This window comes from Rhinichthys klamathensis, unplaced genomic scaffold (genome assembly GCF_029890125.1).
Source record: "Rhinichthys klamathensis goyatoka isolate OS25496 unplaced genomic scaffold, OSU_Roscu_1.1 h1tg000111l_1, whole genome shotgun sequence".
NCBI classification, from domain to species: domain Eukaryota; kingdom Metazoa; phylum Chordata; class Actinopteri; order Cypriniformes; family Leuciscidae; genus Rhinichthys; species Rhinichthys klamathensis.
Window position 1 is genome coordinate 14,109,044 of NW_026606649.1, and position 12,485 is coordinate 14,121,528.

The 12,485-nt window shown below is 40.3% G+C and overlaps 1 protein-coding gene across 2 annotated transcripts in view; it reads left to right on the plus strand.

Annotated features, from left to right (window-relative positions):
* The window catches only part of adck5 (aarF domain containing kinase 5), a 43,969-nt gene that overhangs the window by 26,783 nt on the left and 4,701 nt on the right, over window positions 1-12,485 (plus strand). The window contains exons 4-8 of one of the 2 annotated variants that reach the window (XM_056254575.1): window positions 8,424-8,499; window positions 8,905-9,105; window positions 10,778-10,918; window positions 11,168-11,281; window positions 11,770-11,901. In XM_056254575.1, coding sequence (XP_056110550.1) covers window positions 8,424-8,499; window positions 8,905-9,105; window positions 10,778-10,918; window positions 11,168-11,281; window positions 11,770-11,901 — 664 coding nt within the window. Of the gene's footprint in view, window positions 1-8,423; window positions 8,500-8,904; window positions 9,106-10,777; window positions 10,919-11,167; window positions 11,282-11,769; window positions 11,902-12,485 lie in introns of those variants that run through there. The other variant, XM_056254576.1, reaches the window with a different exon arrangement.

Here is a 12,485-nt window from a genome sequence, read left to right on the forward strand (position 1 = left end):
CTGAATATACATTTTTACAATATGATCGTAGGGCTGGACAAAATTCAATATCAATATTTTTTCAATAACGGTGATATTTTTAAACACATTTTCGATATTTCAATATACATAACAGCATTTGTCACTAACTGACGTTAGGCGCGCAGCCGTCAGAAAGAGCAGAACACAATTGGCTACTTTCGTGATGATGTACACCACAGACACGCAGCCAGTGCTCAGCAGTAGTAGCCTGATCTCCAACGCGGCAAGTTTTAGCTACAAAATGAGCGCCCCTGACCGCAATACAAATGTGACTGAACGAGCTTCCACAAGTGAGGAGAAAGCAGATGAAATAGTTGATAAGAGAGGAAAGACTAATTCAGTGGTATGGAAGTGGTTCGGCTTTCTGAGATCTGATAAACTTCAGGTTTCAGCGTGCTGCAAAATGTGCCGGAGAGTGGTGCCGACTAGCAGCGGGAACACATCAAATCTGTTCCACCAGCTGAAGCAGTTCCACCCCATAGAACATTTTGAGAGTCAGAAGATGAGGCACCATAAAAGTTTAAGCCAACCTGTCCCTGAAACAACACCACCATCCTCATCCCCAACACCAGCTGTGTCAAAAGAGAAACCCATGCAGCAAACACAGATGGCTGCATTCATGCCTTATGACAAACAGTCTAAACGTCATAAAGACATTATAAAGGCTGTTACAAACTTCTTGGCTAAGGACATGATGCAGTTTAGTACTGTGGAAAACGTGGGCTTCAGGAAAATGTTTTCAGTCATCGACCCAAGATACGAGCTCCCTGGGCGAAAATATTTTTCACGCACAGCTATCCCTGCACTTTATGGTGAAGTTAGGGAAAGGGTGGAGGAACATCTGAAGTCAGTGTCATATTTTGTGACCATGGCTGACCTGTGGTCAAGCCGAACCTCAGAACCATACTTAAGCCTGACAGTCCACTTTATTGACCAAGATTGGAAGCTTGTCAGCTTATGCCTCCAGACGGTCTACTTTCCTGAGGATCGCACGGGCGAAGCAATTGCAGACTTGCAGATGCGCTTGCCTCCTGGGGACTCCGTGAGGACCGGCAGGTCTGTATCACCACAGATAGCGGAGCCTATATCATCAAAGTTGAACAGATGGACAAGACTACAATGCTTCGGGCATCATCTGAACTCTGCTATAGCTTGTTTTCATATGACGTCACGCCACTGCGTTGCCATGGCGCGAAATGCAAATGGAGGGCAGGAAGTGATTTGCTGTATTTATAAAGCACTATAACAAACTCAAAATGCCTATGTTTTGCGTCGTTTATGGTTACTTAAATCGATCAAACCACGAGGAGTTTTTATCGTGTACCAAAAGTTGTTGTTCATAAGGGGGGAAAATGCAAGAAATTGACCGAAAAACTCCGGAAAAACGGCTTGCAAACCTACGTCTGCGGTCGGGAGGAGCCGAATGGGAAAATGCCCGTGTGTGCAGTGATCACTTCATCAAATGTGAGTTAATACAACTTAAGTGGCTATGTTTGTGTAACGTTAACGTTTCCGAACTTTGTAAAGTCAAAGTATGTCTGTAAGAAGAGGTAGTTGCTGATATCTACCGCCTCGATGGCAGGAAAATCTTTCAATTCAGTTGAAAATCGCTCCTCTTCATAACGTAAGGATCACGTCCAACACATGTTTGATTTTTTGTTTATATCTTTCTCTTGTAATAGCGTGTAAAGTAGTACAGTACGGACTTTCCTCCATCTCGTCCATTGCACTCTTTACTCCCTGCCCTCCATCTGAATTTCGCGCGTCATCATAATCACGTGACTGAAACCCAGCTATTGGTAAGTTATATACAGTTAATATAAATGGTAGTGTTATGTTAAAGCTGCAGTCCGTAACCTTTTTAGTTAAAAAGTAGCAAAATTTATATAATGAGCCAGTACATCATGAATCCAATATCCAAACCGTGTTTTTGTCTTATCCTGAATCACTACGGTACACCTATAATAAGTGTTTATATTCGGACTATTTTAAACTACTTTGGCTCCACTCTGCTGCAGAGTAGCCCAGTACCTGCGTGATTCGTCATAGACATAAACGGAGAGAAATAGTGCCGGCTACAATGTTCTTCCGCAAGATGCATGCAGAGCGCCAAAAGTTACGGACCGCTGCAGCTTTAATTGATTTTGTTTATGGTATGAGGATATATTACTAAAATCATTGTACTTAATTAGTAATTAGTTGTAACTATAGCCTGTAGTTTTGATTAGGTGATTTTATTCCCCCTATTTAAGTCATTTTATAGGTTATTCATTTAATCTTTATTCAAGACATACATATTTGTATGGATTATACATACAGAAATTATTTCAATTAAATTCAAAGGTGTTTTACTGGCATTGGAACATATGTTTACTTTGCCAAATCAGGTGTGAAGTAAAAAAAAAAAAAAAAATGCAAGCAGAAGAATTTTGCAGTAAGAATAATATGAATAAACGACAAAATTGTAGTTAAAATATAAATACAAATTATAAGTATATATTGCAATTTGCAAAGAAAAATTCTCTATCTGTCTACAGAGAAAGTTAACCATGACAAGCGGGTGGACAGAGGAATTGGGGTCTGTAAAAAGGTGGTGGCTGCCTTCTCCTACTCTTGGAAGAAGAAATGGGACCTTGCAGCTGCTCAGGAGGAGTATCACTTGCCAAAGCACAAGCTCATCAGTGAAACGCCAACCTCCCGTCAATGGTGAATCGGGTTCTGGAGCAGAAAAGGGCCATCACAGAAGTCCTCTCATACCCCTTTTCCACCAGCAAGAACCAGGTGCTAGTTCAGAGCTAGTGCTATTGCCGGTTCGGAGTTAGTTCGACTGACGAGCTTTCTAAGAACTGGTTCGCCTTTCCACAGGCCAGAGAGCCACCACAAAGCCAGGTCTTACGTCACTGTATACATCTCATGTTGCCCAGCAACGCTAGCGCGGCAGCGCCAAACACAAACACACTAGGCTTGTTCGAGATGCATCGGCTTCTCGCAGACCGATTGGCGCATGACATCAAAGCACTGCAAAAGCGATCAAAGCACAAGGAGTCGTATGCTCTCCACACACTCCCGCAGCTCCGATCGGTCCGCGCCGCTCCGATGCATCTCGAACAAGCCTTCTATCAACAATGGCGGTCGTTGCGTTACTATTGATGCTCATGGCTTTGCGAACCTAACGTACATCAGCATCCAAACACGGCGAATACAACGCGTTCGTGCAGCTTACCGTAACTTGCATAAACGAAGATTACAATCGAGCTGCTATTAGCTCGATTAGCTGCTATTTAAAAAATGGCGGTCACAAGTTTCTGTTCGTCTTGTTGGTCACGGTAACCCCGCCCCCAGCCGCTGACGTAAGCGGTTCTTACTTCTAGACCAGCAATGATTTGGTGCTACTTAAGAACCACTTTTACTGGTTCGGAGCTGGTGCTTTGGTGCTCGAAAAACAAAGAACCGATTTGAAACTAGGCTCTGGCTCCGAACCAGCACCAGCTCTGCCTTGGTGGAAAAGGGGTATCAAAGGACAAGAAGACCAGACCGCTGGTTCCTACCTGGCAAGAAGTGAATGTTTTAGAGTCTATAGATGTAGCTCTAAGCCCACTCCTCGAATTCACTGATGCCTTGTCTGGTGAGTCCTATGTCAGTGTATAATTTCTAAAACCAGTGATGCATCTCTTCAACACCTCCATCTTGAAGGAAGCAGAGGTTGACACAGAGCTCGCCAGGACCATAAAGACAACAGTGATGGGATACCTCAACCTAAATGATGGCCCAGCCATGGATGATCTACTTGACATGGCATGCCTCGTTGACCCAAGATTCAAGCTTCAGTACACTCAGGAGGAGAAGAGAGAATACGTCAAAGAGAGAGCTGTGTTGGAGATGCTGAAGGGAGAGAGATCTGTTGTGGTAAGGGAAGAGGAGTCCAGAGAAGAAGCCATGAGAGACAAGCCATTTCTGTACCAGCCAAGAAAACAAAGTGGTCTCTGGCTAGCTCTGGCTAACAGACCCACCACCACTACTACTAACACAGAAGACTTGAGTGCACAGCAGGCAGTTGAGAGGGAGCTCGGCAACTACCTTCTGTCTCCAAATGCTGACAATGACTCAAATCCTCTGGATTGGTGGAAAGTCTTTCAAAAGAACTTCCCTAGAGTAAGCCAACTGGCACAACATCACTTGTGCATTCAGGCCACTAGCTCCCCCTCTGAAAGGGTTTTAGTACAGGTGTTAACACTGTCACATCTAAAAGATCATCTCTGAAGCCAGATAATGTAGACCAGCTTGTATTTCTTGCCAGAAACCTCTAGAGTTTTTCATAGGGTGTCATCAACACTCAAAAATGTCCCTGCCCCAGCAACATGTGTTTTTGTTGTTGCTCACTCTTTTTCTCTTTTTTCTGCAGCTGAGCACTTTTCATATTTTTTATCCTGGCTGAAGCACTTTGGTTTACAAGAACAAGTTTTGTTACAAGAAGTTTTGTGTAAAATAATATAAACTATGTTATTGTTTAAAGTAATTAAATATATTAATAAGGTCAGTCTGAGAGTCTTGTGTTTATTGGACTTTTCTTGTTTGTATAAAGGTTAAATACAAATAAAAGGTGAACATTAATTTATTTTTACCATTTTTATTTCTAAAATATTATGTAGTTTTATATGAGGAGGTTTCATAGACTTGGCAAATTCATTTTTCAGAAGATTTTAGGTACAGACATCCGTTGTGTGGGAATTCTTGGCAGTTTATTCTGAGGCTTTTATATTGTTCATATCGATATCGGAATTATATCGTATCGACCGAAATTAAGAAATATATGTGATAAAATTTGGCCAGATCGTCCAGCCCTATGTGATCGTGAACATATAGTGGAATACAACTCAAAATAAAACACATTAAAGAAATAAAATATAAATCACTGTCTCTGTTTTCATTTCTCATCAATTCACATACATACAGAGAAACTATAAATTTAAGTAACCATCTTTTTACATATTTTTGTATAAATACAGAAAGAGAAGAACGCCGACCTAAAATGGCACAGTTAAACAGTTCAGCACGTGCGAGCATATAGCTGGTGCTAACACTCAATTCGGCTAATATATTTTTACACAGAACATGACAAATCCAAATATAAAATATACCTGGGACAAACACGACCAAAAGCTGGTTAGTGTACATCAACGCATCAACATTGCTCAGAAGTCTTAAATGAAATAAACAGAGATTCGGAGTTCACAAGCAGGTTCAAGCACACACACACTCCATTTTATCGCAAATAACACATATTTGACTCGACTGACAGAAAAATGAAGTAAACTTGTGTGTAGTATAAAAGTCCAACCTTGCACTTGAAAACAATCTAAACTCCGTTTTTATGACGCTGCGCTCATTGATGCGACTTACCAGCAGCGAGAGATGTGAGAATATCATGTACGCAAATGCGAGTGACGCAACAGCCAATGTCGAGTTTTCCCAATTAATGCATGAATTTAACAGCATTATTTAAACTGTTACAACATCTTCTGAGTTAACCGGGCTGGACACAAGTCTCCAGTATCTCTTTCATTTTTTTGAATCAGCCACTTGATAGCATTGCTGCCCAGGATCAAATCGTCGGTTTGGCCTGGAACTACTAAAACTGGAACAACCATCTTGCAGGCATAAACTGAGAGCTCAAGCTCATACATCACTTTCGGGGTAACACGCTGTTTGCCACAACCAATTATGACAACATCACTGGCAGGGAGCTTTTGTAAATTAGGCTTGTGCTGCAACAATAGACGTTCAGCAGCTTCACTCATCGTGCATGCCATGGAGCCACTGTCAACCATAGCTCTCAGTTGAAGGACGCCCCATAGTGTCGCCGGTGTGTAAAACAGACTATCAATTCGCTGTACTCTGTGCGTGTTCTGAAAAATTATAGTTTTCCCTGCAGGCTCAACAGAACTAGAAAGACTATAAACTGAGGTTGAGTCATTCATACAACACTAGTTTGGAGGAATAAACTCACAATCCACACTGTCCTCCCGATCTTCTAGTTTCCCAGCCCTTGAGAAGATGGAGATTTCACTCTCTCAGGACAGACAAAGCGGGAATGGTCAGGAGAGTGACACTGGGAGCACAACTTTTTATCAAGACAATAATGCGTGAGGCCAAAATGATCAGGGCTCGAACAGACAGTGCATGGCGGGTCATTGAGGCCTTTTACTCGAGGTAGACTCACTTTGGGCTCCACACGTGAACTTGGCTCTTTGCTGGCAGATTCTTTTTACGGGACTTTTTCCAATAAGCTCATGACTCTCTCTAATGCAGACGCTTCCAGAGACCTGGACTGCTGGACATTAGAAGTATCTGGAAGTACTGCAGATGACAGTTTCACTTCAGTTCTGTTTACAGGAATTTTAGTGGGTGCTGCATTTCTTACTGCAGATACAAGACTGAAATCTGAGTGATATTCATTCAAAATATCTTGAACTTCTCGCACAGATCATGCGCCAATTGTTTTAGATCGAAAGGTGATGGCAAGCTCTTTACACGCGGGCAGTGTCTGATGAACATGCGGGTTACCTCTGTTCCTGGACAATCCAGTACTTTACCCTGTTCTTTCAAGCACTCAGCAGTGATGTCAACTGCACGGTTTAGCCTGATCCAGTACTCGAAGGCATCCTCATCTGGTCTGGGTAAGGTGGTATAAAAGTCAGCCAGTGGGAGACGATGCCTTCGAAGTGTTTCCTGAGAATACTAAAGATTGCATCAGGGTTATGCACAATGTCAACGTCACATTTGACCACATCCCTTGCTTTGCCTCTTAGATGGACCATAATCAACTCCGCTTGATGATCTTTCCTCAAATTATTGCGTTTTATATAGTCTCTCATGATTTCTATCCACTTATTTAAGTCAACAGCATCAAGCTGAACCCCTGAAGCTAGGAGGTTCTCTCACATTTTTGGAAAAGGACAACTGGCTTTGTATCAGGTCCAGCATTTGTGAAGCTGTTCCATCTGCCGTCACATTTTTGGAGGAATTATCTGAATGCGCGCCAACTTTATGTGCTTAGTCTGGGGACTATGCTATCAGCAATTTGCTGACCGACCTGCTGATTATGTCAGTCATTGCAGTTATTACATTTGGTGGCTGTGCATTAGGGTATGGAGTAGACGAAAACACACCCTGTTGCTCTCTTGAAGCATCTGATTCATAACTTGTGGATGGGCCCTCACAAACTAATGGATCTGAATTGGAAGTGTGACTGTCTATGATTACATGAGCACAACTCTGTACATCAGGCCCACTGAACTGTAATGACTTTGGCACTTTCAATAAACCCCATCCTCTACCTTTGGAGTGTGATAGTTATCAAAACCACTCATAATGAATATCAGTACTTGTAAAAAAAAAAAAAAAATCAATATAATAAATCTAAAATCTGCTGTTGTCTGTATAGCAAATTGTCCTTAGCAAATGTTGCAAATTGCTTAAGTGCAGTCACTAAATGAAAAAAAAACACCTCTCTTTTTTCTTAAAAAAAAAACACCGTTCCTAAGCAAAATTGTGTCCACCTGATGCTTCTGGAGCCATCTTGATTGAAGAAACAACGCAGAGCTTATTGATGCGAGAGATGTGAGACTCTGCTGGTGGTGACGTAGCTCCGCCATTTATTTACAGAATAAATTGAAAGTTTTTAATATGTTACACCCGAGGTGTAACGGCCACTCCGCTTCGCGTCGTGACCGCGTTACCAACTCGGGTGTGCATTATTTTTCTAATAATTCAACGGCCTGTCGTCAATTATTCCTTACTTATATACACTACCATTCAAAAGGTTAGTATTTGTTTTTTAAAGAAATTAAGACTTATTCAGCAAGAGTGCAATAAATTGATCAAAATAAAGACATTTATAATGTTACAAAAGATTTCAATCTCAAATAAATGCTATTCTTTTTAACTTTCTATTTATCAAATAATTTACTTTTCCACAAAAATATGAAGCAGCACAACTGTTTTCAACCTTGATAATAATAATACATTTTTTCTTGAGCAGCAAATCACATATTAGACTGATTTCTGAAGGATCATGTGACACTGAAGACTAATGCTGAATATTCAGCTTTGGCATCACAGGAATAAATTGAAAGTTTTACAATATACAAATTTTAAATTGTAATAATATTTCACAGTATTACTGTTTTTGCTTTATTTCTGATCTGATAAAAGCAGCCTTTGTGAGTAAGAGACTTTTTTTCAAAAACATCTTACCAACCTTAAACTTTTGAAAGTTAGTGTATGGCATTATATTACCCATCAGGCTCTCTGATCTCTAGATGTCAGATTTTGCTTTTGGTTTTGACATACCTGTATCCTGGCTGAAATTTAGATGTATATCTGATTCTGTGTCATGTCAGGTCTCTCTATGTCGGGCTGATGATATCAGCAGATTACTGGTGGACATCCAACATTGTTCTGCGTGGCTTGGATGAGGTAGGTTTATACCCCCGTAAAAATATGTATTAAATTGGTAAATTTGGGGGGTTGGGGGTATTTCTAGTCTTCAATTGTTTGACAGGACCCCCAATTTTTTTTCATTTATTCACCCTCATGTTGTTTCAAACCTGTATGGCTTGTATGGATAACAAAAAAAACACAGGCATTTTTCAAAATATCTTCTGTTTCCCAAAAGAAAGAAAGTCATATTACAGATTTGAAGTGACATGAGGGTGAGTCAATGATGACAGAATTTTCATTTTTGGGGGAACTATGCTTTTAAACCTTTATGACGTTTTATGCACAAATATATCCAGTGCAAAACATTGTTATAAAAACAAGTAAACAGTAAAAATGCCAAACGCTGTGAGCTCTAAACTCTGTTTCCGTCCCTGTCGCCAGAGCAGTCCAGAGTATGAGGAGCTCATGTCAGCGTGTCATCAGAGAGCAGCCAGTAAAATGGTAGACGGGGCTATCCAGAACGGAGGCCTGTATATTAAGCTGGGACAGGGACTGTGTGCATTCAACCATCTTCTACCTCCAGAGTACATCCGCACCCTGCATGTGCTGGAGGATAAAGCGCTCAACAGAAGATACAAAGAGGTGAGCAGCTTCAGGTTAAAGGGGTCATATAATGGCAAAAGTTGATTGTACTGAAATGTGTGTTGGCAGTGCCTGTACACAACCATCATAAAATGATAAAAATCCATCCAGTGTTTTTGTTTTAATCTCCTTATATGTTTTCCCCTGCCTCAAATCAAGCCGTTCGACCGTGTGACGTCACACGGTCGGACGCCTCTCCCACGATTGTTGACTCAATCATTGTCCGCGCGGTCATTGTTGATACGCTGGAGCACTGTCTATGAGCAGAATGGCGTCTAAGCGATTGTGGTGTTCTGTTCTTGGGTGTAATAACTAACACAGCAGTCATTTTAATGTTCCTAAATCCGAACTGCTGAAGACGCAGTGGCTGTGGCTGAGTTTGTTTTCGAAGGGAATATTCCCCACGAGCAACGTCAATGCTCTCATGTTTGCGCGAATCATTTCACACACCAGACTGCTTTATAAACGAGGATCAGTATAAAGCTGGTTTTGCTAAGAAGCTGCTCCTGAAAAAAGGATCGGTACCAGCTATTCGTGTTCCTGCTGCACCTCTAGAACAACTGAAGTGAGTGTAACGTTTTATTAAACTTTATATTAAAGGGATAGTTCACCCAAAAATGAAAATTAAGTCATTAATTACTCACCCTCATGTTGTTCCAACCCCGTAAGACCTTCGTTCATCTTCGGAACACAAATGAAGATATTTTTTATTAAATCTGAGAGGTGGATCACTGCTACATAGGCTTCCAAGAGATTTCCACGACGCATGCGCGAGAACTGAACAAGAAGTAGTAGAAGAAGAACGTCCTCTTCTCAGTTCTCGCGCATGCGTCGTGGAAATCTCTTGAACTCTCGTCTCAGGCCCACAAGGAAGAAAAGGAATAGTCGAATAAAGTCGTTATTTTGGGGGGGTTTTCGCACAAAAAGTATTCTCGTCGCTTGATAAACTTATAGTTGAGCCACTGTAGTCACATGGAATATTTAAACATTTTCTTCAATGACTTTCTGGGCCGTCAAGTTTCACTCCCTTAAGAAGCCTATGGAGGAGTGATCCAGCTCTCAGATTTAATAAAAAATATCTTCATTTGTGTTCCGAAGATGAACGAAGGTCTTACGGGGTTGGAACAACATGAGGGTGAGTAATTAATGACTTAATTTTAATTTGTGGGTGAACTATCCCTTTAATATTTATATTAATCTTTGCAAATCGCTAGCTGCACGCTTCACAATGAATGCGTCTAAGGTTTACACTTAGGGTACATTACGGCATGTTTTCTATGTACGACGTTCTCAATGTAATTCATAATCCCACGTCTATAATGAACAACGCGTTATGGTTATTGTGTTATTGTGTTACAAACGGTGTACGCGCAGAACAGAGGGGCGGGGTGAGCAAAGCTCATTATCATTTAAAGTCATATGCACTGAAACTGCGTGCTGAAAACAGAGCTGTTTTTGACCAGGTAAAATAAGTGTTTTCTTACAATACTAATGAGAATTTTTAATTAAAGTATATTACAAACTTTTAATTTAGACCCTAAAGAATCATATTAGCTTGTACAAAAATTGCATTATATACCCCTTTAAGAAGCAGAACACATTAAGATTCAGCTGGAATCTCTATCTATCTATCACTTTAATATCAAATCTATCTCGATCCATGTTGTTCTAGGTAGATGCTTTATTCCAGGAGGACTTCAGCATGACTCCAGATAAAATGTTCAGGACGTTTGACTATGACCCTGTGGCTGCTGCGAGTCTGGCACAAGTACACAAGGCCGAACTGCATGATGGGACACCTGTGGCTGTAAAGGTGTGTTAGGGCTGCACATGATAACTGTTGATAAAATACAGTTTATGTGCATTTTCCTTGATTCATCAGTTTGATAGATGATATTTTAATTGGTTAAACATGATTTGATAGTCCAGTGCAGTATTGTACTGTTGTACTTTTTTTCAGTATTTGCAAGAACAGGTGATATACGAACAGTATGAAGTGATGATCCAGTGGACATTGATGCATTTGTGTTGTTATGAGGATCTGTCGATGTGTGTTGTTCAGGTGCAGTATATTGATCTCAGGGATCGCTTTGATGGTGATATCAGGACTCTGGAGATTTTGCTGGACATTGTGAAATCTATGCACCCCAGCTTTGGCTTCCGCTGGGTCTTACAGGTCAGTGCGTGAAATATAATGCGTTTAAAACTGCATGAAATCAAAACTTACTCTCAAAACTGAAAGGAATGTTAAAACATCCCACCGCTGGCCAGATGATACGCAAACGATGTGACTGGATAAAGCAAACCAGCGTCTCGCTAATAAAGTTTTGATGGATGCGGATTGTAATGAAGTTAAATACGTCTGCGGTGACGTACAGGAGTCGTACAGCACGCGTGAGTCCGTTATTGATGCGCAAACAAACCGTGTATGTGCGCTCTCGACGCAATGATCGCACATTGTATTTATGCATCGACACATTTAAGTACATTAACGTTGTTTCCACACACATTCAGGATAATGTTTTATCTGTCATGTGTATGTTTCTGTGTTTAGTAGGACAGATTCAGAATGGATCCGTGTATTGTAGTATATAATGCAGTCAGGTCAAGGCAGATGGAAACAATCTCTCATTGTTTCTTTATTTTTCTCCATAATGTTGGTAGGACTTGAAAGGAACGCTGGCACAAGAGCTGGATTTTGAGAATGAAGGCAGGAATTCTGAACGTTGTGCAGAGGAACTCAAGCATTTTAAGTTTATAGTTGTGCCCAAAGTATTCTGGGATCTGACCAGCAAGGTGAGAATCTTCATATGACGGTGAAGTGTTTCTTTGGTCTCAAGCTTTCACACATACACTACCTGTCAAAAGTTTATGATCGGTATGATTTTTAATGGTTATAAAAGAAGTCTCTTCTGCTCACCAAGTCTGCATTTATTTGATTAAAAATACACAAAAAAACAGTAATATTGTGAAATATTATTACAATTTAAAACAGCTGTTTCTATGTGAATATATAGTAAAGTGTCATTTATTCATGTGATCAAAGCTGAATTTTCAGCAGACATTACTCCAGTCTTCAGTGTCACATGATCCTTCAGAAATCATTCTAATATGATGATTTGATGCTCAAGAAACAATTTTTATTATTATCAATGTTCAAAACAGTAATTTACATTTTTATTTTAGGATTCTTTGATGAATAGAAAGTCCAAAAGAACAATATTTACCTGAAATAGAAATCTTTATTAACACTACCATTCAAAAGTTTGGGGTCAGTAAGAATTTTTATTTTATTTTTGGGGGGGGGGGGGGGAATAAAATAAATCAATACTTTTATTCATCAAGGATGAATTAAATTGACATTTTGTCAAAAAGACATT